Source organism: Halichoerus grypus, chromosome 2 (genome assembly GCF_964656455.1).
Source record: "Halichoerus grypus chromosome 2, mHalGry1.hap1.1, whole genome shotgun sequence".
Classification (NCBI taxonomy): Eukaryota; Metazoa; Chordata; class Mammalia; order Carnivora; family Phocidae; genus Halichoerus; species Halichoerus grypus.
In genome coordinates, this window is record NC_135713.1 from 56727510 (window position 1) to 56750956 (window position 23447).

The 23447-nt window shown below is 41.8% G+C and overlaps 1 protein-coding gene across 17 annotated transcripts in view; it reads left to right on the plus strand.

Annotated features, from left to right (window-relative positions):
* The window catches only part of TENM2 (teneurin transmembrane protein 2), a 1202741-nt gene that overhangs the window by 918813 nt on the left and 260481 nt on the right, over nt 1–23447 (plus strand). For all 17 annotated transcript variants that reach the window (XM_078066825.1, XM_078066824.1, XM_078066823.1 and 14 more), the window contains one exon: nt 21766–22004. In XM_078066825.1, coding sequence (XP_077922951.1) covers nt 21766–22004 — 239 coding nt within the window. The remainder of the gene's footprint in view (nt 1–21765; nt 22005–23447) is intronic.

Below are 23447 nucleotides of genomic sequence, written 5' to 3' on the forward strand. Positions count from 1 at the left end.
CTCAAACCCATTAATAAGAAAATAAATAAAGTGCTGTGGCATGTGTGCAAATTACAAGGTGCATTAAGAAAGAAACAAGCATTACATCTTATTTAAGACCACTCCAAGCCTGCTCTTGGCGTGGTTTGCAAATTGGGAAGCGTCCTTGAAGGTGCAAGTATCCAAGGAGAGGCTATCCTTTTCGAATTCAGCTCCCGCTGTAAAACTAAAGCCTTATTAAGTTTATTAAAGCTTTGGATACTTGACCTTCTTACTTATAAGTTAACCACAGCTAAGGTACTAGGTAAGAGAATTTGCAACCTGGACGATGGGGACCCAAATCCCGATTGAGGCCACCTCGTGGTCATGCCTTGTAAGCGCAAGACTCTGCCCCAAGTCTGTGTAAATTGTCTTGGGTTAAGTTCACAGTTGAAAAAAGCCAAATATTTCCATCTCTGTCTGTGCTCTTTCACCGGTTCGGCTAATATCAGCTGTCACTCCCTTAGGGCATTTCCTGAAGCCTTCCCAGAGGATATTTTATCTGGCTCAGACAAGGAGAGACTTGATGAAGCGCAAGTCTTTTTCTAATTCTGGCTCCCCAATGATCCTTTTCACGGAGGCCAGATAAGGCATTCTCGGCTCTCCCAGGCAGGGGCAGTAGGCTCTGCAACTTTTCTGCAGCTTCCTTTGATTTTTTAGTCTCAGCCTCGCCTGCCTTTGTAAGGTGGAGTTTTGTGTCCCCAGAATTGCAGTCCTGTACAAGGCTCTCAGCCAGGTCACTCCCCTGGGGCTGCATCCTCCAGATTATAAGAGAGGTTTAAGAAACTTTTTCTCAGACAGCTTTCTTCCCTCCAAAACCCACCACACGATTTCAGGCTATTTCATGAGTCATGTTTGCAAATAATCATTTTTAGAGGTCATGACAATGCTAACCACAAAGGCTCACCCTCACAATTGTGTATTTTTAAATCCCTTAAAGAATCGCTTCTTACCCAGAATGATTGAGCAATCAGCAAATGCCCCCAATTTCTGTCATCATTGTTTTAGCTGTTCTCGCCTTATCTTTTGAAAGAGAATGAATAACACTTCTTTTTTATTTGTGAGATTGTATTGAAATTAAAGCTTCAGTTGGCTACAAACATCCATTAAGTCCATTTCTCCACAATTAGTCCTCCTGTAAAGACATTGCACACCAATGATACCATGATTAAAAGCTCATTTTTTAAAGTTCTTTGAATAAATGGATTTAAAATTCTGCACTTAGAAGAAGGTGGAAGATGTTGCTCTTCTTGCGTTGGTATGTGCTTAGATAAGAATTTTAAATGGAAAACTTAATCTTAGTGACTTTTTAATCTCTTATCAACCCAGACTTTCTGTACTAGGGAACATGGGTAAGAAGGCATAAGGTGATATTGGGACCTATTTAAGCATTTGATGGAGCCTGGGGCTCCACCCCTGGCTTCAGTAAAATGAGAATAAATATGCGAGCCCTCTGGGAGTGGGACAGTGCTTTGTACCCCTGGCTTTTCTGGGTGTTTTGTCCTCAGCTTTGGGCTGCTCTCTCTTGGTATATTAGTGCCCTCCAGTAGTATATTGAAGGCAGGGGACTGCAAAGATCATCTTCTCCAGCTTCTAGACTTCAGAATCCATGTGAGGAGAAATTGTGGCCCTATTAGATATCTTTTCACTTCCTGGAAACAACTGAACGTTCTCTTTGGTTTTGTTTTTTACACATCATCATCCCTTAAATAGCTGCTTTGTGCCAAGTATCGTAATAGGTACTTTATGTTATCTGAGTGGAAGCCTGTGGGATAGATATTATTGTCCTTTTTTGGCATGTCGGGAAGAGGGAACTGGGGAAGATGAAGGGCCTGGGGCAAAATCAAGATTCTGGAAGAACTGGATTCATGGCAATAAACTCAGGCATTAGGAATCTGTCCCGCAGCTTTGCTTTTCTCTCTTTCCCACCCTCGTTCTTAAGCAGCCCTTCTTTTGTGAGACCTTTGTGGGAGCTTCAGGCTATGTTCTCATAGCTTAGAAACCTAACAGAAAAAGGGTATCTTCTTTCTGATATTTCAACAATACCACCTTCATTAAATTTCATTGAACTCAATGAGGGTCACATACCCACAATGGCCCCAATCCCAAAGGCCTGGAGAACAGACCATGTTGATTGGCTAGACCTGGATCATGCACCCATATAGAACAGCATAGCAGGAAGAACAACATGGTCATAACCAAGCACCATGATTTTAGGAGACCATAAAATGGAGGTCTGGCAGGCAAAAAAAAAAAAAAAAAAATCAAGTTCAATGCTGGTTTTGCCCTAACCCGGCTGCCTTCTCACATTGCCCGATGATAGTGATTTTCTCCTCTGGGCGCACACAGTTCTGGCCAGGATGGGGGAATGGGAGAATTTTAGGGCATCAGGTTATCTCACTTGCCTGGGCACAGAGCGGGTTTACAGATGATTCTAATATGAAGTAGAGAGAATAAGTTCCACTGACTAATTTCCATCCCCTTCTGATTCATTGCCCTCTCTGGTTCACTTCTCAAACATCCCACGACTTTACCTTTGAGTTCACTGTGGCCACTTAATGCATTTTAACTTTTATTAGTCTCCTGATGTCTCTTTGAAGCTATCATCTTCTTTCCTGCAAAACTGCTTGGATTCCACATTTTCTAATTAAAACATGCTCATTTATTGTCTTACTAACCAGTGCTCTTTACGAGGGCTCATGATGAGAAAGTTAACTCAAAACAACTCGATGCATTTCCCATCTCCTGAAAATGACTTGGGATGCAGTTTTACCTTTATAAAGTTGAATTACTTTGGACAATTTTTGGTTTTGCTTTTTTAATAAAACCATGAATGGAAAACATTTAACTCCATGCTTCAAGCTCCTGTTCTCAGCAATGCATTTTATCCTCTTCATGGTGAAAATCGTTGGTAGGACATTTTGCAGGGGTCAGTCAGCTCCATAATGGACCACAGTGTGAGTAACAACTGAATAGTTCTACATTTAATTAGACAAAAAGTTTTGTCCTAAAATGCAACGTGTCCTAATGTCAATAATTATGCCCATCACTATTTACACTCCTGTGATTTAATCTGGCATTACTAGAAGTACTCAAACTCAGTGTCGTAGGGGAAAAGGTAGCACACGTACATTTAAACCCACCTAGAATTTCATAATAATGATGTGGCTGGGAGACAAGTTGCAAGGACACAGTCAGCATGTGTCTAGATGTACTTTGTTTTCTGAGTCTTCACCATCGTTGGCCTCGTCTAGAAATGGGGAAGCAGTGAGCAACCTCCACAAGTCCTGCCTCTAATATGCATCTTCAAGTTCATGGTACCATTCAGTTTGGGAAAGAGGAATTGTAGAATTTGCTACAGAGCTAAAGCCAAAGGCTATTTCGGGCAAAGAGGGAGAGTCAGAGTCAGAGAGGAAGAGACCGAGAAGGAAGGATCTGGTGATGAGAATACAGAAATAAGAACATGCCATCTTCTAGGAAGTGGGTCTCTTGATTCTGACCACTATCCTAGAAGGCAAACCCGGAGAAGGGATCAAGGTAAACATGATTGAGATTGGCTTGATTATTTAAGAGAATTGGGAATCATTTGGCAGCACAGAGGCAGAACTTTCAAGCTGGAATCCATTACCTAGTATAGTCCAATATCTATTTTATAGATGAGGGGAGTGGGACCCAGATGACTGGTCAAGGCCTCCCACTCTGAATGTCTAAGTGGTGCTCTACGGCAGTCCTCTGGTTCGAGCATACCTCGCCGTACTTCGCTGTTGCCAGCACGATTAGGGGATTTTGTTGCCTCTTCATCCCGCACAGAATCTTTTCTCCATTTCCTTCCACGAAGGAATTGTCAAGAATTTAAGACAAAGATCAGAGCCCGTAATGCAATAGATTTGGTCTTTCCACTCCTATATTACAAAATGTATACATTCTCTTGGTAAAAATATTCATCAACTAGGAAGATTGAAAATGGAAAGTAATATTCCCTGCCCTTCCCCCTTCTATTTTCAAGGAAATCTCTTTTGAAGGTTTATTATTTTAGGCTTACCAAAATGTTTATGGATGTCTGAGCATATTTTTTTTAAGTTTTAATATAAATGGGACCGTATTATACATACCATTTGGCAACTTCCTTTTTTAACTTCATGAAGTATGGTGGAAATCACTTTAGGTAATTTCATGTGGACCTACCTCATTCTTGTTTTAAAGTCTGTGTAATATTCCAGAATGTCATAATTTATTTAACCAATCTCTTCTTTATGGACATTTAGATCACTTTCACATTTTTTGCTGTTACAAACAAAACCGTAATGAAGAGTCTTGTGTATATACCTTCCTTTGCATACTTATATGATTATGTTCAAGAGTCAAATTCCTGGAAGTTAAATTGCTAGATCAAAGGGTATGTATAATGTGCCTTTTAAATTTTGATAGATTGTGCCAAATTATGTTCATCTCAATTCAAATGCTACAGTCTCTCTTTATTCCTCCTTTAATGGGCTGAATTTTCTTTTATGGGCTTAAAATAAGAGCCCTGAAGTTTACGGTACTGGATTTTAAACACAGAATTGAAAGAACTTTCTTTTTCAAGGAATAATGTACCAAATAATACTAGAATACTCTAGGAACTCAACTCCCCTTCTGAGGTGCCAGGTGCAGTATGAGGAAGAGGTATAGCTGTGGGGAAAATCTGACTCACTCACTTCCCGTGGTTCTAGCTGTAGGGCCCTTCTCTTTATTCCCAAATTGTGCCGCAACGTGGCCTATGTGATTCAAGATACCTAACCTTTGCTGCCTCTTGTTTTCTCATTTATAAATTGGCAGTGTTTAAATTTGCCTCTTCTCCCTATCTACCTTGCCTCTATCCACCTAACGGGGATATTATAGGAATACCTAAGACAATTTAGTCAAGTTTCTGAGTCCCCAAGAGAAATGCCTAGTACAGCAGTATTATTGTTCCAACTATTATAGGAGAGTGTTTATGATCAAGGGCTTGAAAATCCAGCAAAGGAAGGCAGCCCCTTTTGTGAAATAAGTATGTGGGGGTTCTGTCAATAAGAGGCCCTCAGGCCAAACTTATATCATTTCTTTATCTGCAGCTCCGATTTTATGCTAAATAAGGATTTTTGTATTTCCCACCTCCTGTTGATAATCCCATTACCAGCTATGTTCATAGGACTTCAGCTTAATGCAGCCAACAGTTATGGTGGTTCTATTAGGGGCTGACCACCATGCAAGGTGCTGAGGGTAAAGGTGAAAAAGACGTGGCCCTTGTCCCCCAATAGTTACAGTCTTGGGGGAGAAAGACAGCTAAGTAGATAATTTATAGTAATATAAAACACTATTATATGGCCATATGGGTGGTATGGGAACACAGGGTGGTAGGGGACACCCCATCTACCCAGTCACGGAAACCTGGCTGGCATGAATGGTGTCTGATTCCCTTTCTGATGGAAAAGTATCCCCCATCCAAAGGGCACTCCAAGAAGAGGTAAGAGAAGAAGGCCAGAAAAGCAAGAGTGTGCAAGCATTCTGATCAGCTGGACTGGAACTCAGGAGACAATGCTAGAAAGGTCTTGTGGCCTGTGTCAGGGCCACCTTCTGGGCCCAGTGAAGCACCTTACGGTCTGTTCTGTGTGGGACGGGGAACCTGCAAAGGTATGTTATGGTCACATCTACAGTGAGAAGTAGGAAAAGCCTCAGCTGACATACCAGAAAGACAAGAAATAAAAGTTCACAGCAGTTAACCGAAGGATCTCATGTTGAAGAAAGGAAAGGAAAAGGGAAGGAGGGGAGAGGGGGCTGGACCAGAAGGAATGATCTATCCTCCAAGGAGGCCCTTTATGGGATTCATTGATAGTTCTCTCCAGAACAATAAAAGCCAGCATTTACTGAGGGTCTCCTCAGTGGCAAGAATGTGCTGAGCCCATTTAATGCACGTAGTATCCCTATGCAACATTTTCAGTTGTTTTCACCCGAGGAAACCAAGATTCAACAAATCATTTTCCCAAGGCTGCCCAGGTTACCGGGCTCTGAACCCCACTTGCTGCCAATAGTTCACCAGTTCACCACTGCCCTGTTCAGTCTCCTAGAACAAGCAGGTGTGATGCCAGCCTAACACTGACCTTGACTTTCCTCTTCCTTCTTGGTCTCTGCCCTCTCCAACCACTGCTCTTTCCCCGCCTCCCACTGCCCTCACAGAAATGTGGACCGTGCTTTGCTTTTCATGTAACCACTTAACCTCTTATCAAGCAAAAACTAAGAGCTGGAAAGGACCCCAGTTCAAGTCCAAGCCTCTGAGATGTCTGCAAAGACAGCCTCCCCTGACGAGACTCTCCTTTAGTTTTGTTTAATTCTGCCGCTTGCAAAGAAAATGCCTGGAGGCGGGCACCTGGCTGTTAGTCTACATGCCACCTCCCTGTCAGGCAGCTTTCAATTTACCGTGCCTCGGCATGTCCAACCGCGTCTTCGTCAAGACTTCCAAGATGGCAGTGACAAGCTTTTCGGGTACTTAAGGCAAACAAGCATGACAGTTTTCCTTGACACTTGCATTTTTAAAAAGCCTTGCCTGGGGCCCTAGGAAATCCAGCATTTAGGAAACCAGGGAGCCTTTCAAGGAAGCCAAGCTTTCAGAACCTGCTTCCCTGGGACTTGTTTTGTGACAGGAACACTGCAGGACCTGCTTGAGAGTATATTAAGCACCATGGCAATATTTACGTGTTGATGCTAAATGATGGTTGCCTTTTTTAATGGCATTTTTTGATGACTGAAATGTATGGATCTGTTCAGTGCATTGTCAGTGGCTATGTGGCTGGCCTACAAACACACTTAAATGGCACACTTCTGCAAAGCATTAATTTCTAAGTGTCCAACAGATATATGTAAGCAGGCAGACATGTCACAGGGGTTGCAATAAAGCTTAATTAATATCCCTGAAGAGCTCTTATATCATTTCAAGAAGAGTACTAAATAAGAAGAAAACATTGTACCTATGGATATTATGCACAGAAAGAAATGTGGGTGAATACACTGATAGGTCTTTGTATACTTGCTCATGTCTCAAAGGGTCTGATGTAAATTCAAATGGGAAAAGAAACTGTATTAAAGATAACTATCTTTTATTTGAGTGTTAAAAATAAATAAAAGCCATAGAACCCTACACTTAAATGCTAGAAATCTCTACACAGTATTGATGTGGAAGCAACTCTCTAATACACAAAAATGAGTAGTAGTTTTCTTTCTTTGTCTCTTGTTTTCCTTCTCCTCTGCCGGTCCCCACATCTCGGATTGCTTGGGTGGTGCAGTGGGTTGAGCATCCAACTCTTGAGTTCAGCTCGGGTCATGATCTCAGGGTCTTGAGATCAAGCCTCACATCGGGCTTATGCACTGGGCATGAAGCCTGCTTAAGATTCTCTCTCCCTCTCAAGAATTATTCTTAGCTATGCAAGAATTCCAGTAAATCAGTTTTGTTTTTCTTTCTAAGCCTTGAAGAAATCCCATAAAATACTTTATTTGTCCCTTTTCATTTTTATGTCATAATACAGCTTCCTTCTTCCCCCTTCTATCTTCCTCCCTGCCTTCCTTCCCTCCCACCTTCCTTCCTCTTTCCACCAAGGGACTATGTCTTAAGAACCTACAAAAATCTATGAAATAATAATTATTGGTGCTTTTGTTGGTTTGCTTTTAACTTCTTTCTGGGCCTTAGTGTACTCATTTAAAAATAGAGGGAAATGAATTAGAATTTTATTTCTCAAAGGTGTACCCCATGGAATACTGGTTTTAAGCCTGGGAAAGTAGGTGGGTATAAAACTAACGTGACCAAATAAGCAGAATGATAAATGTTATATGTAGAGTACTGGGATAGTTAAGATATTAAAGGCTTGTGCAGATCCTGTAGTAATCCCTTAAATTTTCTTGACTCCAGCATTTCACAGATATCATGAAATGCTTTCTTTACCTAAAGCTAGTAATATACGAATATACTCGGTGATCCAAAGAAGATACTTCAAGATCTTATGTTTCAGACCCTCTTTGATCTCATGACAGAAGTAGGAAACCTAGGATTTCTTCAAACCCTTGCTAGAGAAGGACTCTTTGAATTTGTCCTCTAAGCTAAAACATAATTTCTCTCTAAGCACCAAAACTTTAGAAATTCATCCATGCTCAGATTCATTCATCAAGTTCTGCAATATTTAGGCCTGGTGAGTAAGTACTGTTTAGGGCAGACAAGAATTTGACCTTGCTGAGGAGTTGAAGGTTGATCATTTTCTACATTTAGAAAGCAGCTAAAGGTTCCCCTAAAAGTTTAACATAGAATTACCCTATGGCCCAGCAATTCTCCTAGGTAAACCCCCCCAAAATTGAAATCAAGTGCTCAAATATTTTTACACAAATGTGCAAAGCAGCACTATTCATAATAACCAAAAGATCAAAACAACCCAAATGCCCCTCAGTGTATGAATGGATAAACAAAATGTAGTGTATGTATATTTGTATATATAACACATACACACACATACACACACACACACACACACACACACACACACACAGGAATAGTATTCAGCCTTAAAAAGGAATGAAATGCCTAATGGTTACCAGGATCTAGGAGTAGAATAGAGATATGGGAATTACTGACTAATGGGTACAGGGTTTTCTTTTGGGGTGCTGAAATTGTTTTGCAACAAAATACAGGTGGTGGTCGTACAGGATTGTAAATGCACTGAATGCCATTTAAAATGGTTAATTTTATGTTATGTGAATCTCACCTCGATAGGAAAAAATTTTCATTAATTAAGTAATTAACTAATTAAAGGAAAACAACTAGAGGATCAGTGTATCCCCCTTGGTGTGAAAAGTCTACTCAAGGGAGAGGCAATAAGATAGTTAGGTTGGAGAATCCATCTCTTGCTCTGATCTTTTCCAGGAAAAATGCTAAGAAAAAATGTCTGTTTCCAAAACATGCTTTGGAATGGTTAACTTTGAAGGCACTACACAAAACACCAGTACATGTGATTTGATTAATACTGATAAATGGATCCAAGGGTGCAGTATGTTACCACCTGGAATTGTCAACGTGATCCCCATTCAGCATCATGGTAAATGCAACTCATCAGAGTTTCCTGAAGTTGTTGAAACACCAAAGATAAGGAAACAAAGAAAGGTGTATCAGATAGGACCCCTTTGTTATGGAGGGGGAGGGGGAGAGAGGGTGGAGAAAGATAAATGGATTCTTCTCTGGTTGGAGGAGGGTGTACATGAGATTTTTCAGAGATGAAAACTATTCTTCTCATATTCTTTTAAAAGTGATTTGGAAGAGAAAACGCACCATGAAATCTTTCTGTTTGCAGAGATACCAAACCTATGAAGATAAACTGCTCTGTAGGTGGGCAGAGAAGTGACAGATAAGGAGCAAGTACATTTACCAAAAAAATCCTTCCAGGCTTGTAAGGAAGATTATCTCTGAGCTCCTGGTTACAAACCAGAAAGTGGCCCTGAGATTAGTATTACCTAATGCCTGAACATACATGTCCTTTGGGTTGCTGAGGACAGAGAGGAGGGGAGGGCTGCAAAATGCAAGGCTTCGTTAAGTAGAATCCTAGAAATTAATCAAAAGCGCATTATCACTATTTTCGAAAACTATTTTGAGTTCTCAATGGAAATATTCCATGTGATTATAGCTAACATGCCTCAAGAATGACAGAAAAGTTGAGGAGAATTCCAACTTAAAAGATCAAGAAAATGGGAAGGCTCTCATTAAAATGTGCCAGAGCCTCCTCAGAATAGAAAGATGCAGGTTTCTCAAAGGATTTAAAATAACCATGTGTAGGCATAATGAGAACATGGTCTTGTTTACCAAAATCTTGAAACCCAGAGTGACAGGGCATCCCTTGAAGAGGACACCGCAGGATAAATAAATAGATGTGTTGGATTTGAGAACAGATAGAAAAGTTTTCAAAATCTAGATCGGTTCATTCTTTTATTCACTTACTATAAATGGATCGAGCACCACACATGTGCCGGGAGCACTTCCAGGGGCTGGGGCTACAGTGGTAAGGAAGACTAAACTGGGCTCTCAAGGAAAGTGTGTGCCATTGGGGGAAGCAGATGGTAAGCAAGGAGAGAGCTACTCGAAGGGTAAGTATGGAGCAGATGAGAAGCCAGGATCTTTATACCAATGCCATCACTCCACCTCCCACAACAGCCAGTCACTGGAGGTGGGCAGTCCCTGGGCTGCAACCTTGGTCAAGGTAGGGTAATAAAAAGCTGATCAAGAAAGGCTTTCTGAGAAAATGAGCTTTGAGGGGAGACTTGAAAGGCCTGAGAAGGAGGAAACTCAGTGTGACTACCCTGAGGTGTGGAGAAGCTTGACATCTTTGAGGGACAGCAAAAAGTATGGCAGAGGCCTCAGGAACATAACCAGTGGAGAAGAGGAAGAGATGAGATAGACCATAATGAGGTGTTTTGTAGACTTGGATAAGGAGGTGGGTTACTTTTGAGTATAAAGGAAACGGATGGTTTTAATCAGGAGAGTAATATGATTTGATTTGTGTTTGTAGACAATGACTGGCTCCTGTGTAGAGAATGGATGTAAAGGGCCAAAGTGGGAACAAGGAGACCCATTTGAGGCTGCTATAGGCAGTAGGCCAGGTACAAGGTATAAGTGGTAGGAAGAGGAAGGATATGTGTCGGAGGCCAAGAGAAGTGAACTGATGATGAATCAGGGATGAGGGAAGGACAGGAACCATAGTGAAGTCTAGCTAGATAAATGGCATGGCACCCAGCCAGATGTCACACACCAGGACTGGAGCACACATGTTTTCCTAGTTGCTGAGAATGTTGGTGGCCCACACACATCTCCATCAAGTTCCTCTCTGCAACTGGACTTCAGCTGGAGACTGGTCCAGAGGTTTGATAAGGCCCTACCCTCTCAGATCAAATTGGAACAACTCTACAGAACCATCCCATGACCCAGGCCCAACAGCTCCAGAGCTCCCCATGAGATTGACCAAGGAACCCTTACAACAGCATCGTGGTTCAAGCTTCTCCCTCTGCCCAACCTGCTTTCTTCACTCCCTCACAGGTGCTGTTCCCAAGAGCACTTTCTAAGAAGCTGCCTGCATGCCTCTTTATTTCTCAGAGTCTACTTCCTGGGGATGGCACCTGCACAACAGTTAGGCAATGACTTCGTTAACCAATATGTTGAGGCCTGGAATGGAAGGACAGTGTGGAGTGAAAATCAAGAGTTGTGCCTGGGTCATGTTAAATTTGAGATGTCTGACTATATCCAAATGCAGATAGAGTGATAGGTGCAGTACTGAGGGTGGCTCGAATATTCCAGACAAAAACCAAGACCCTCAAGGCAGAGCACAAAGAAGACCACCAAGCCTTTTTATCACCAAAGACTGGACCGAACTCCCAATGAGTCTATCCTATCCTACCTTAGTTCTTTTTTAAATTGAATGCTCCTAAAGATCTGTCTCCCTTTGCTCAAAGAGAAGACATAATTTAAAATCCTTTGTATTTGCACTAAAATCCAGATTCTATGCCCTCAAAACCATGCATAATGTAGTTGTCATCATGCCTACCTCTCTCCTACCACTCACCCTGTGGATCACTGTGTTCCAGCCACATGTTTTTCTCTCACAGACTCAAAAACTAGAACTTTCCTACTGCAGGGCCTTTGCACATACTGTTTCCTCTGCCTGGGATGCTCTTTTCATCGATCCTTGGATGATTAACTCCTTATCCTTAGACTTCCCCCTTTTGATCATCTCAGAGAGGAGTGACCATACTAATATAGTCCCAGTTTTCTCTGTCTTAGTCCCCTTCTCCTTCATGGCACTTCTCACAATTTGTAATTTCTCCTGTACTTGTTGGTTTACCTGGACTTGAGTTTTGTTTATTCCATCTGTCTCTCCAATTAGTAATTCTGTATGAGGATGCGGACTTAACATTTTATCCAAAGCGTCTGGCACCATGCGATACATATTCTGTGCTCAATCAATACTGGTTGGCTCATGACTTCATATTTTAGATTTTGAATGGTTTCAAAGGAAAAGGGGAACGTGGTAGCTGTGTGTGTTAGACACTTCCCGCGGGTCAGCCTCTGTGCTCACAGATTGTATTCATGATCTTTTAGCCCTTCCAATGGTTCTGTAATGCACATACTGTTATCCACCCATTTTTTGGAAGAAGCATCTGAGGCTCAGGGAGATTAATTAGCTTTCCCAACATAATGCAGTTCCTGGTGCTGTTGCAATTTAAGTTCAGATATGCCTGACTCCAAAGCCTGTACATTTCCACTGTTCCTTAATTGCTGTGTTTCTTCAGTAGGTATTTGTGAGCACCTACTATGAACAGAGAAAGATACCAGGAAGCAAAAGATATAGGACCTGCTTTTGAAAAGCTTGTAATATGACTGGGGAGACAAGGCAAACACACAGGACAAATGTGGTAGCATGAAGCAGAATATGATAAAGGGACATGCCCTAAGGTTTCTTCCAGCTCGAATATTCTTTGACTCTCTGAATGGTACAGGCAATAAACTCAATGGGAGAAATCATTCTGCTCGTTGATTGTATCTGATGGCGGGCATTCTTTCTTCATCTACCTCTGGCTGCCGGTGAACACAAATGCAAGTCTATTTGAAATGGCTGTCTCTACACTCCCATATTATAGTGTATGGTGAATTCAAGGTCAAGTTTGAAGTCAAAGTCAGAAGTCTTTGTTTTTTTCCTCTACTATATCAAGACTTTTACCAATTAACTTGAAAAAAGTCAACAAGTTAACAACTCCAGGGGAAAAAAAAAAAAGACTCCTCATTTCATCCCAAAGACTCTGAAATGGATTTGCTCACAAAACACCAGGTTTCTTTAGTGACCTCCAGAGACCTTGCCTGTCACACTGAGCAGTATATCATTTCATGGGGGAAAAAAAGGAGTTTTACCATGAAAAATACTATGTTATATCACAGTGTGACACTATTTAAATATCAAGAGTCGAAGCTTCTATTTAAAAAACGGAAGGCAATAAATTGAGTTGCTAATTATTCCAGCTGTGAGTATTTTTGGTATGACTGCAAATTTTGAAGAGGGCAAAATAGAGGATTTTCCTGTTGTTCATGGCATATGCAAATGTAGTGATGGTCCCCTATGATCTAAAAGGTTCAGGGATCAGAAACCTTGAAAGCCTATTTTTCATTGCATCAAAATTGGTTTGAGTCTAAGCTTAGGGAATCGTGAAATGAAATGGGCTCTTAATTATACTAATTGGGTTACTGGCTTCTTCTTCAAACTTGGGAAGTAGGAATTTTTTAAAAACATTTTTAAAGTTTTATGTTAAAAGCAACAGTTCACTTCTCAACCCAAGCATAAATTCCCAACTGGAAGAAGAGAACAAGCACATTAGTAATATCTTCAATTCCTTCCCTTCCTAATAAAATTATGTTTAGGGGGTTGGGATGCCTGCAATGTTCCAGTCACTGTGCTAATTAGAGTGGCTTATGCATTCAACAAATATTTTAAATGAACTGGGCACTGTGCTAGGTCAAGGAGATCTAGTAAAGACCAAGATATACATGATTCCTGCCTTCAAGCGATTAATAGCTATATTTATTGACCATTCATTGGATGTCAAGCTCGATGTTAAGCATCTCACATGAATAAAGTCACCCAATCCCCCTAAACAAGCCCATGAAAGTACTAACATTCTCTAACTTTACAGGTGAGGCCACCTAGAGAGGATAAGTAACTTACCCAGTGTCACAGAGTGATAAGAATAGAAGCCAGGACCCAAATCCTGGTAGTCCAAGTCCAGAATCTGCAGGCTTAATCCTGCCTCCTTGGTATGATCCTACTGGTTTCAAAAATAATAAGAATAAAGGAATGCTTATATATAGGGAAAAAGTTTGACTCTAAACATCAAATATTTTACTAGTCTTTCTCTCAAGAGGATAGAGTTTTGCTCTCTATTTTTAATTTATGATTTGATTTTTTATAATGTATACATTTTATATTTGCAAATAAGAAAATAAAGACAGAACACTTAAAAAATAACTTAGTTTTGCTGTTCAAGAAGTGGCTGAACAGTACAATATCCAACATCATCTTTCTCATTATCTCTTCTGCTTTTTCCATCCCATCCTGTATGTGTTTCTCTCTCTCTCTCTCTCTTTCCCTCCATGCCCCAGGTCTCTCTGTGTCTCTCTCAGGAGCCCACCCATCGAGCTTCCCCTCTACCACCATCATTCCTTCTCGTACTGGAGAGTGTAATAATGATGCCAGAAAGTGTGGTGGTTATTTAACCTCTCTCTAGCTAAATGTTTTATTATAACTCCTGAAAACCTAATTACAGTAACTTTACATGCTACAGTACCCTTTATGGGCTGCCTCTTTATTAAACTTACTCCTTTAGAGACAATAAACCGGATGCTTTAAAGGGCAGAGCCAGGACCAGTAAAATGTGATGAAATCTCCCATTTTCTGGTGCACACCTGATCTCCCTCACTGATCACCCCATCCCCACTCCAGGTGCATTTCTGCTTCTGTCCTTTCTCTGGCTTTTTATCAATTTCAGCAACTGCATGTATGATATTAAAAATCTTTTAGGGATTAATGGGCTGTGTATCAATATTTTCATCCACTACTCTGAATACCTGTGAGTTTATTTACTGGGGAGGTCAATTTTCTCGGTAGAACAACAGTCAACACCTGGTTTCTCTGATAACCAGAGCTGCTTTTTTGCACACGGCGCTGTGTTGAGACCATTCAATAATTTTGCTTGATATCAAGGAGAAGGTTTCCTGCAGCTGACTTCATGGGCATGAGAGAACTCATCTGCACCGTTAGTCATTAGTTGTTCTGGTTAAGCTGAATGGTACGCTGTGAAGAAGTAGTGGGAAATAGATTGAGAGAGAGGAGAACAGAGAGGATTGGGGGTGGGGACAAAAACGTGACCTTTGGAGTTGAGGCAGTGCAATGATTTGTGTAGTACATTTCTGTTTCAAAGCCCTGCTGGGATTTCCCCCTGGGAATAAAGCCAAACCAATAGAAAATAGGGAGACTGCCTCTCAGGATCCCACTGGTTGCAACCTGAGAAATGGTACTTGGTGTTAAGGGATTTTCTATGTTTCCTTTTTTGGTAGGGTTTGAGATTAATGAGTGAGTTTACTGGTGATTGACTCAGAAAAAAAGGAAAAGGAATCTTTTGTTGGAGTCTCAAGTAGTTTAACCAGCTGCCACTTCTCAACACTTCCACCCTAGATTAGTCAAGCTCCTTCTGTATCATAAGAATAAAATAAAAATTCACAGTATTTTGAATTGATGGGGTCCTCCTTACATGGATGCTATGCATGAGTTTCTTGTTTGTTAGATATCTTTTTAAAATTTTCCATGGTTGTTTAATCAGAAAAAATGTATGCCCTTAATTTTCTAAGCCAATTTGAAGCAAAATCCTGGTTTGCCAAGATTCTGCCTCAAATACGTGTCTTTGCTGTCATGTAAAATGCATGGGAGAATTGTTGTTAGACATACTCTCTCCCTCAGTTTTTATTAGATGGTTTTGTTTTCACATGAGGAAAAGTGACATTTGCCAAAAAGATAGCTTCAGGTGAAGTGATGATCACTATATTCTTAAGAACTCACTGGGATCTAGGGGCCAGAGCTGAGGACGCAGAGCCACTGTCCTTCCTTAGCCTTGCTATTCAATTCCATGGCCATTCGGAGCCCCTAACCTGGGCCAGGAAGGATGCTGGGCTCTAGGACTGAAGCCCACATGGCTAAGAAGGGAAAGAAGCATGCAAGCTCTTCTTTTATTTTTTTGTAAGACATCAAGGACTGGTTTTCTCTATCCCTTTGAGTGTTAGCAAACTCCAAGGACAGCCCTTTGGGGGCCCCTCATTTGCCTTTCCTTTCCGAGGCACAAGTGGCCAATTCTGAGAGCAATTGAGTTGTGCTTGAAAAATGTCAAGTGCATTTGGAAACTACACATTTTTGCTGACGCCTGGAGTCCTGAACTGAGCTACTTCCATGACCGACCGCTGGGAAGAAGTTCAGTTGGGGCATCACAAATGATTCATCAGAGCATACTGAGCAGGCCCCTGACGGGGAAAAGCTGTCTTAATAACCAGTTCAGGGAAAAATCAGGAGAAGTCCCCTAAGCCCCCTTGGTCCTCCCAGTAACCATCTGGCCAGACCATTACCTTGTGGGTCTTGCTTCATTTTATTTATCTTGTTTTTTCCCCCTGCAGCATGTGACAGCAATCCTTGGGTGAATCAAGGCTTACATTTTTTTCAACTTGTGATTATGACAATTTTCAAACATACAGAAAAGTTGGGGGAATAGTACAAAGTAAGAATAACCACCTGGTTTCAACAATTGCTATCATTTTGCCACATTTGCCTTATCTATAAAGAGACCTAGAGATCTTTCTGCTGAATCATTTGAAAGTAAGTTGTAGGCTTCTTGATTCTTCACCCCTGAAGACATCAGCATTCAAAACTCTCATTTAAAAAAGATACATCTGGGGCGCCTGGGTGGCTCAGTCGTTAAGCGTCTGCCTTCTGCTCAGGTCATGATCCCAGGGTCCTGGGATCGAACCCCGCATCGGGCTCCCTGCTCAGCAGGAAGCCTGCTTCTCCCTCTCCCTCTCCCTCTCCCACTCCCCCTGCTTGTGTTCCCTCTCTCACTGTGTCTCTGTCAAATAAATGAATAAAATCTTTAAAAAATAAAAAATAAAAAGATATATCTACTAAACATCTAATGTGTTCTCTAGATATATAGAATTTTAAAAGATACATCTACTAACCATCAGACACATTTGAGAGGTGCAAAATGGTTAGGATAGAGATTATCTCTATCCAGATACATTAGAATCACATAAAAAGCTTCTTAACCAATAAATGCCGGCCCCCCAGCCCTGGGTCTGGTTAGAGGCCAGAAAGTTGTACTTTCCTAACAGAGCACTCCGGTGATCACAAAGCAGGTATTTATGGGACATACTCTGAAGAGCACTTCTTTAGAACCTATTTATTTATTTATTTATTTATTTATTTATTTGTTGAATTTAACCTTCTAAAGATCTGCAACAGCAGGTGTAGCTCTGTTGTGAAGAAACAGGAGTCTACATTATCTTTGGTACTTTGGTTTAATCATTTTAAGCATCAGAAATTAGAAAAAAGGGATATGATAACCAAATGAGTTTCATTTAGCTAGGATCATCACAGATACCACGATAGCAAAGAGAAGGCTGAGAGCTATAGTCCACTAGGGTTAATGCAGTCCTGAAAAGTACATGGTGTTTATTTGTTTATTTTTCCTGTGGAGGGATCTGGGCTTGTATGTATACATATAAACATCTGCCTATATGCACATGCCCAAACTTGTAAATCTGGAAAACAGAAGTCAACATGGTGGAAGGAATCCTCCTAATTTTAAAATTAAAAATGTTCACAGTGCTGTCCTGTTAACATTCATGGGTTTGGCCTTGGAAAGTTTGTAGGTCATTCATTTAACAAAGATTTGCTGAGTACCCACTATGTGCCAGGCTCTCTTCTAAATGTCAGGCTACAATTTGAACAAATGAGACAAAATACCTGTTTATTTTAAATGTCATAGAAGTTCAGATTTAATGATGGAGATAGATAATAAACAATATACAAATACATATATAATTTAGAAAAATAGGGACGCCTGGGTGGCTCAGTCAGTTAAGCGTCTGCCTTTGGCTCAGGTCATGATCTCCGGGTCCTGGGATGGAGACCCTCATCAGGCTCCCTGCTCAGCTGGGAGTCTGCTTCTCCCTCTGTCTGCTGCTCCCCCTGCTTGTGTGCACACACACTCTCTCTCTCTCTCTCTCTAACAAATAAAATATTTTTTAAAAATTTAGAAAAATAAAGCAGTTATAGCAGGATGGAGAATGACAGAGAAAGAAGCAGGGGGAGGGCAGGGAAGATCTCCCTGGGAAAGTGACACTGGAGCAGAGTGGTGAATGATGTGAAGAAACAAGCTGCGAGGTATTTCCAGGCATGTATAAAGGCCCTTAGGTGAAAATGTGTTGGATGTGATATGATGAGGAATATCAAAAGGACAGGTTAGCTGACGGAGTGAGAGAGACTAAAGCGGTAGAAGGTACAGTTGGAAAGGCAGCCAGAAGGCAGAACATGGCAGGGCATTGTAGGCCATGGGAAGGACTTGTGATTTTATTTTCGTGTTATTGGAAACCTTGATTGATTGATTGATTGATTGATTGGGGGAGGGGATCGGAGAATACTGACATGTGACATAATCTGAGTTCCTTTTTCGAAAGAAGTGTGGAAAATAGACTGAGTTGTCAGGAGACAATTTTAGGCTCTCAGGAAGGAATCCCATACCAAAAAAAATAATCATTTCCTTCTATTATTTCTTACAAATGAATGCATTAAAAATAACATTAAGGCAATTAAACTTTTTTTATCTTCATCTTGTGATTTCTCTGATGTTACCAAAACATTGTTTCCAATTTACTGATGCTGTTCACAAATACGACTGATGTTCAGGCACCAGGCACTGGGGCAAACACATGATGGATGGATAGATAGATACATAGATAGATAGATAGACAGACAGATAGATAGATATAGGTAGATAGGTAGATTGGTAGATAGATATAGATATCCAAGTGTATAATAGATTCTTGAGTGCAAAAAGTGATAGAGGATGGTATAGATACCAAACCTTTTGGAATAGGTTTCCCAAGAAGGTGGTTGGAAGGTGAGTAAGAGTTGGCTGGGGTGGGGTGGGCAGGGAAGCCCAGGAACAGCCATTCCCAAACATGGCACGTCATTCCCAAAGGCATGGCAGCATGAACAGCCAGGTTAAGGAAAGATGTGTCTTCTGGTGTGGCTGAAGCAGAGTTCAGGGATCAGGGAGCACGAGTTAGAGACAAGGATAAAAAAGTTGAGTACTTGTTGTAAAGAGTCTGGTCCCATATTGAGATTTCTTCTTGCGGGCATTGGAGGATCAGCCAGGATTTATAAGGCAGAGCATGATGACCTTTGTGGTTTGGGAAGAAAAGTGGCAGGAGGGTTGAAAGGGGAGGTTTGGTGCGAGAGGTTTTCAGAAATAAAATGGATAGGATTTTTTCACCCATTGTATGGGAGAAGGTGAGGGGAAGGAAGGAGGTAAAAAATGGCTGCAGTTTCTTAGGCATCTGGGAATAACAGGAATGCAGGAAGAGTGTGAATGGGGAGGGGAAGGAAAAGAGTCCGTGCTTGGCTGTAACTTGTGCAATACAGCTATGGAATGGGGAGAGAGAGAGAGAGAGAGAGAGATGCCCAGTATACAGCTGGAATGGGAGTCTGGACCTCAGGGAGGAAGCTGGTTGGAAATGGACACCTGTTGACTTGAGTCATAGGATGCCTGAAGCCAAGGAAAAGATTGAGATCTCTGTGGGGATGAGTCTTGGTGCACCTGTATTTCTAAATATTTATCAATAATGGCTTGCAATGTCTTTATATTTCTTGGTTTTAGTCTGATACCCTATTTTCACTACCCACTCTTGGAAAATTGTTCAAGAAATACATTTGAGCTAGTTCTAAATCAAATTCCAGCATTTTTCCATCACCCTGGCTTTCTGGTGTGCATATGTTCTAGCTTAATTATAAGACAATGGACTATTATTTAGTGATTTGGAGAACTCTTCAGGTGTTTGTGACATTTGTCAGGCTTTAAATTAAAACTCCTGTTTCAGTCTCCTTATGTTGTTCTGAGAATTAGTAATAAAAGCTACTCATGATGCACTGAGCACTTGCAATGAGACACAGCTTTGGTTAAGTGCTTTTCCTACATGATCTCGTGTAATCAGTACAACTGCCTACGCTGTGACGTGAGGTACCTGGGCCATCATTACCCCCATTTTACAGATGAAGAGATGGAGACTTTTAAGAACAGCATTGTGTAACTTATGTAAGCTTACTTGTCCAGGAGTGGTACTGTTAAGACTCTCATCCAGGTGAACATTGCTCCAAAACCTGCTACTAAACACTGTGCTTCTTGCCACCTCTTCCAAAAGACTTTTCATCCGGAGCTCTAAAAGCATGCTATTGGACAAGGAATACAAAGGCTTATTTATGGAATCCAACCTCTTGCCTTTATTCAGATCATCGAACATACTTAGAGTACAAATAAAGTTTTTAACTATCAGTTGTTTGTTTTAATGTTAGCTGTAGTAAATCATTCACTAATCAGATACTCATTTTCTGACATGATTGTCAGTCATCTCAGGTTTGTTTGGTCTTTGTCAAAGATTAAAATACTTCCAAGGTTTTGTCTGGAAGCAGCCAAGATCCAAATATTTGTAATAATAGTGATCCTGCCTTAGAATCCCACCAGGATAGCCCACTGAGTCCCGTACACAGGAGCAGTGTGGTGTAAGAGGTCCAACTGGAGGATCTAGAGTCAGGCAGATGGGAGTTGTAGCCCCAGTGACCCTGCTTGCTACCCCTGAGCTTCTATTTTCTCATTTGTAAAACTGTGGTAATAATATAGGGTTGATGAGAGGTTTGGATGCAAGTAAAACTTTTAGCATTGCAGCTGACACATAGTATGTGGTCCATAAGTATAGCTGTACCTACTAAGGCTTGAAGGAAATACCTCTATGACATTTTGGACCCTTAGATTCTTAAATTCACAAAACATGAGGGAGCTCCATTCAATCATTCATTTGCTCATTCATTCATTCACTAAACTCTCTCGTGTATGCTGAACTTTGAGGTGGGTACTGGGAACATAAAAATGAACAAGGTATAAAAGAAGATACAGTCCCTGGTCTCCGGCTGCTCAAACTCTAGACACTACTTAATTCTTGCTTTCAAGTCCACTATCTATTTCCTGGAAGACAATTCATCATTTGAAACAAGGTGTGGCAAGTCACACTTGAAGTCTTATAAATGGCACACATAAGAGAGAAAAATCTGTCAGAGAATTTATGGTCCTTGAAGTGTCCTTGGAGAGACAGCCTCCTGACCCTGAGGAAGGGTTATATTAGGTGTCAGGAATAGACCCCATTACCCTATTGTCACACTGTAGCCCAAGAGACCAAGAGCCCCTTGTTTAATTGGCAGGCAAAGATGTTGCCAAAGAAAAAACATGATCCCATGAGCTAGAGAGGCAGTCTCAGGACAGGAAGCAAGATGGAGGGGGGCAAACAGCCCAGGAAGAAGGCTCAGGAGAGACAGTTGAGGGTAACACTCCAGAGCACAGACTTCCACATGAGATAGAGCTCCGAGTTCATATCCTTGGACAATTGCTTGACTTTTTCAAGCCTGATTTCTCATATCTTAAATGTGTGGATATTTTAATATGTAGTTTTAAGTAGTTGTGACAATATATTTCTAGTGCCTTTGCTTATTAGGTTCTACCACATGACATGGCTTTGTGTCCTCCTCATCATCATCTTCATCATCCTCATCATCATCATCCTCATCGTCATCTCCAAGTGACAGTCACCCAGTTTCCATATTTGCTTTGAATACTTTTCAGGATTGTTGTCGAAGATAAGATCTAGACGTATATGGGAACACATAAAGTGATGTGAGTTTATGGAATTAATGTATATGGCCATCAAACGAAATCTTTGCCCTTTTGTCCATGGCAAGGTAGAGCAGTGTACGAGGACTCTACTAGAACTGTATAAAGCAGAGTGAAGGACAAAGCAGCTGGATGCCCCCAGGAGCCGCCCATGTCCATGCTGACTCTTTCCTTTTTCCTTGCCAGGCACTTTCTCTTTAAGACCTCCTCGGGGAGCACGCCCCTGTTTAGCAGCTCTTCTCCGGGATACCCTTTGACCTCAGGAACCGTTTATACGCCACCACCCCGCCTGCTGCCCCGGAATACCTTCTCCAGGAAGGCCTTCAAACTGAAGAAGCCCTCTAAATACTGCAGCTGGAAATGTGCAGCCCTGTCCGCCATCGCCGCAGCCCTCCTCTTGGCGATTCTGCTGGCATATTTCATAGGTAAGTCAGGGCAGCCCGCTCCATGACCCTGGCCGTGAGAAGGTGGGGCATAGGCCGTGGGCTTATGAAGGGAGAAGCCCTCTTTTGTCTGGACAGTTTGCTTGTTGGCTCCTGAAAGATGTAAACAATGAGTGAGGGATGGGAGCGCTTTTTCTCTCCTAAAATGTATTTAAATCTGATGAGCTGCTTTCTCAAGATTCTAAATAATATTTATCAGACATGTAAGTAAGCATCCCTACTGTATTCTTTCTTGGAGACGAGCTGAAAATTGTTGTTTCTGCAAACCCATCCCTCATTCCCGAAGTAGCCTGCTAGTCTCTTCTGTCACTGGATTTTAACCCAGGTCTGTGCTCTAAAATGCCTGCAACATGGGTTAACTTCAGCCAAACACTGAATAGAAGAATAGTGACCAGCATGTCTTGGAGCATCTTGATTCAAAGCTAACATCTAGCTAAGTAGCTACCTTATTTCCAGAGGTGTGGAACAGAAACAAGATTCAGAGGTCAGAGCATCCAGTCGGCTCTCTGTGTGGATAAGTCACCTAGACACAGTGGATCTTGCCCACATCCTCTCCTTTGCTTCTGTCCCTTTAGCCTCAACTTGAATTGCACCACAACCGTGAATCAGGTTCATCTTTCATGCCAGCTGTGCTTCTGGGCACTCAGGATATAGCTTAGGGTAGCAGATTGGTGAAGTTGCTGGGGTATCTTTCTTCCTATGCCAGGGATGTTGGTTTGCATCCATGAGGTGTAGCCCTGTAACTATGGCAAGCAGCAGGTGCCAAGAGCTCGGGGGCAGGGTGCCCCATGCATGTGAGCATCCTGGGCTGGCCACAAAGCCTGCTCACAGCTCTTGGCCCCAACAAAGAGCCCCGGTGTTGCCGCTCTGTGAACTGAGCTTGCCAATGGCAGAGCTCCTGGCCCAGGCAGAGGCCACAGTGGTGTTTGTTCAAGTGCATTTGAAACACTTGATGGTTCTGGCTGGGTTTCAGGGCATCTATGACAGGCGTCCCCAGATGGGCTGTACCATGTGGCAAAGCAAGCCTATAAAACACCAGCAGAAAGAGGCCAGCTCCAAAATTCTTCTCAACACTTACGCTGTGGAAAAAGGGCAACCCTGATCATTCTGACTTTGTCCCTTCTCCGTCAGCCATGGGGCTTCCACACCTCCTTCATCCTCAGGCAGCCAGCATGATAGCGTCCAGAGAAGGAATTGGTTCAGGACTTCCCAGACCATTCTACCCAAGCTTGCCTGATGGTGAGGGCGGGTGGCCGTGTGGCCCCCATGATCTGGGGCTCTGCCCAAGGCCATCACAAGCCAAAAATTGATGTGAAGTTTTCACTGTCTCCCATAGGATCGCTATGCTCACCTTAATACAGAAAAACCCGTTTTTACATTCTTTACCAGTCACATCTCCTAGGAATGCCCTCCAAAAGTGAGAAA